The sequence below is a fragment of the Gavialis gangeticus genome, unplaced genomic scaffold (assembly GCF_001723915.1).
Source record: "Gavialis gangeticus isolate Ggan-Ray unplaced genomic scaffold, GavGan_comp1, whole genome shotgun sequence".
In the NCBI taxonomy this organism is placed as follows: Eukaryota; Metazoa; Chordata; order Crocodylia; family Gavialidae; genus Gavialis; species Gavialis gangeticus.
The window spans coordinates 9,796,105-9,796,904 of NW_017729032.1; the positions used below are offsets into that span (position 1 = coordinate 9,796,105).

The 800-nt window shown below is 47.1% G+C and overlaps 1 protein-coding gene across 1 annotated transcript in view; it reads right to left on the reverse strand.

The window, feature by feature from the left end:
- The window catches only part of RAB30 (RAB30, member RAS oncogene family), a 32,025-nt gene that overhangs the window by 18,394 nt on the left and 12,831 nt on the right, over positions 1-800 (reverse strand). Inside the window, exon 2 of the mRNA XM_019524725.1 lies at positions 441-524. Coding sequence (XP_019380270.1) covers positions 441-524 — 84 coding nt within the window. The remainder of the gene's footprint in view (positions 1-440; positions 525-800) is intronic.

An 800-nucleotide genomic window follows, 5' to 3' on the forward strand; every position in this document is an offset into this window, starting at 1 on the left:
GGGTTGGACTAGATGATCTGCTCAGGTCCCTTCCGACCCTAGAAACTATGAAACTTCCAAGAGACGTGGTGCTGGCTCCTACCCTGGGGGTCTTTAAGACAAGTCTAGACAATCACCTTGCTGGGGTCGTTTGACCCCAGTACTCTTTCCTGCCAAGGCAGGGGGTTGGACTTGATGATCTGCTCAGGTCCCTTCCAACCCGACCAACTATGAAACTATGAACAGAGGCACATGGTTATGCGATACATCCAAGGTCTCAACAATCCAGGAGTTCACGTTCTAAGGTAATACGGCTTCCCCCTACCCTGTCTTGTAAGTCATCAGAGAGGCCAGTTGTGTCTATCCCCTATTTCAAAGAGAAACGAATACCACTATTTGCCCAAACCCAGCCAGAAACAAAATAAAGGAAAAGCTTAAGCTAGAAGTCAGGATGTTCCTACCTTTACTTTTTCACCATTTATCTCCACGGTTTTAATCATGAAGTCAACGCCAATTGTGGCTCCTTGACCTGGGGGGAAAAGCCCCTGCAAAGAAAGCAGTTTGGTTAGATAAATTCTACTAAAAGACAATACACCAGATTCCTCTTGATGAGGCGGCCTCTCTAGATGTTTCCCCCCTCTCTCTCCCTTCTCTAACCCTACTCCTCTCCCCAATACACAGACAGGGAACAGGCAAAGAACCAATGTGGAGAGTCCTCTGTCGGGCCTGGTGCGATGGGGCACAGAACGGAGAACTAGAGTCTAAACACAAAATTCCCACAGAGAAGAACTAATGAATAGGGTCAGAGTAAAGAAAGAAAT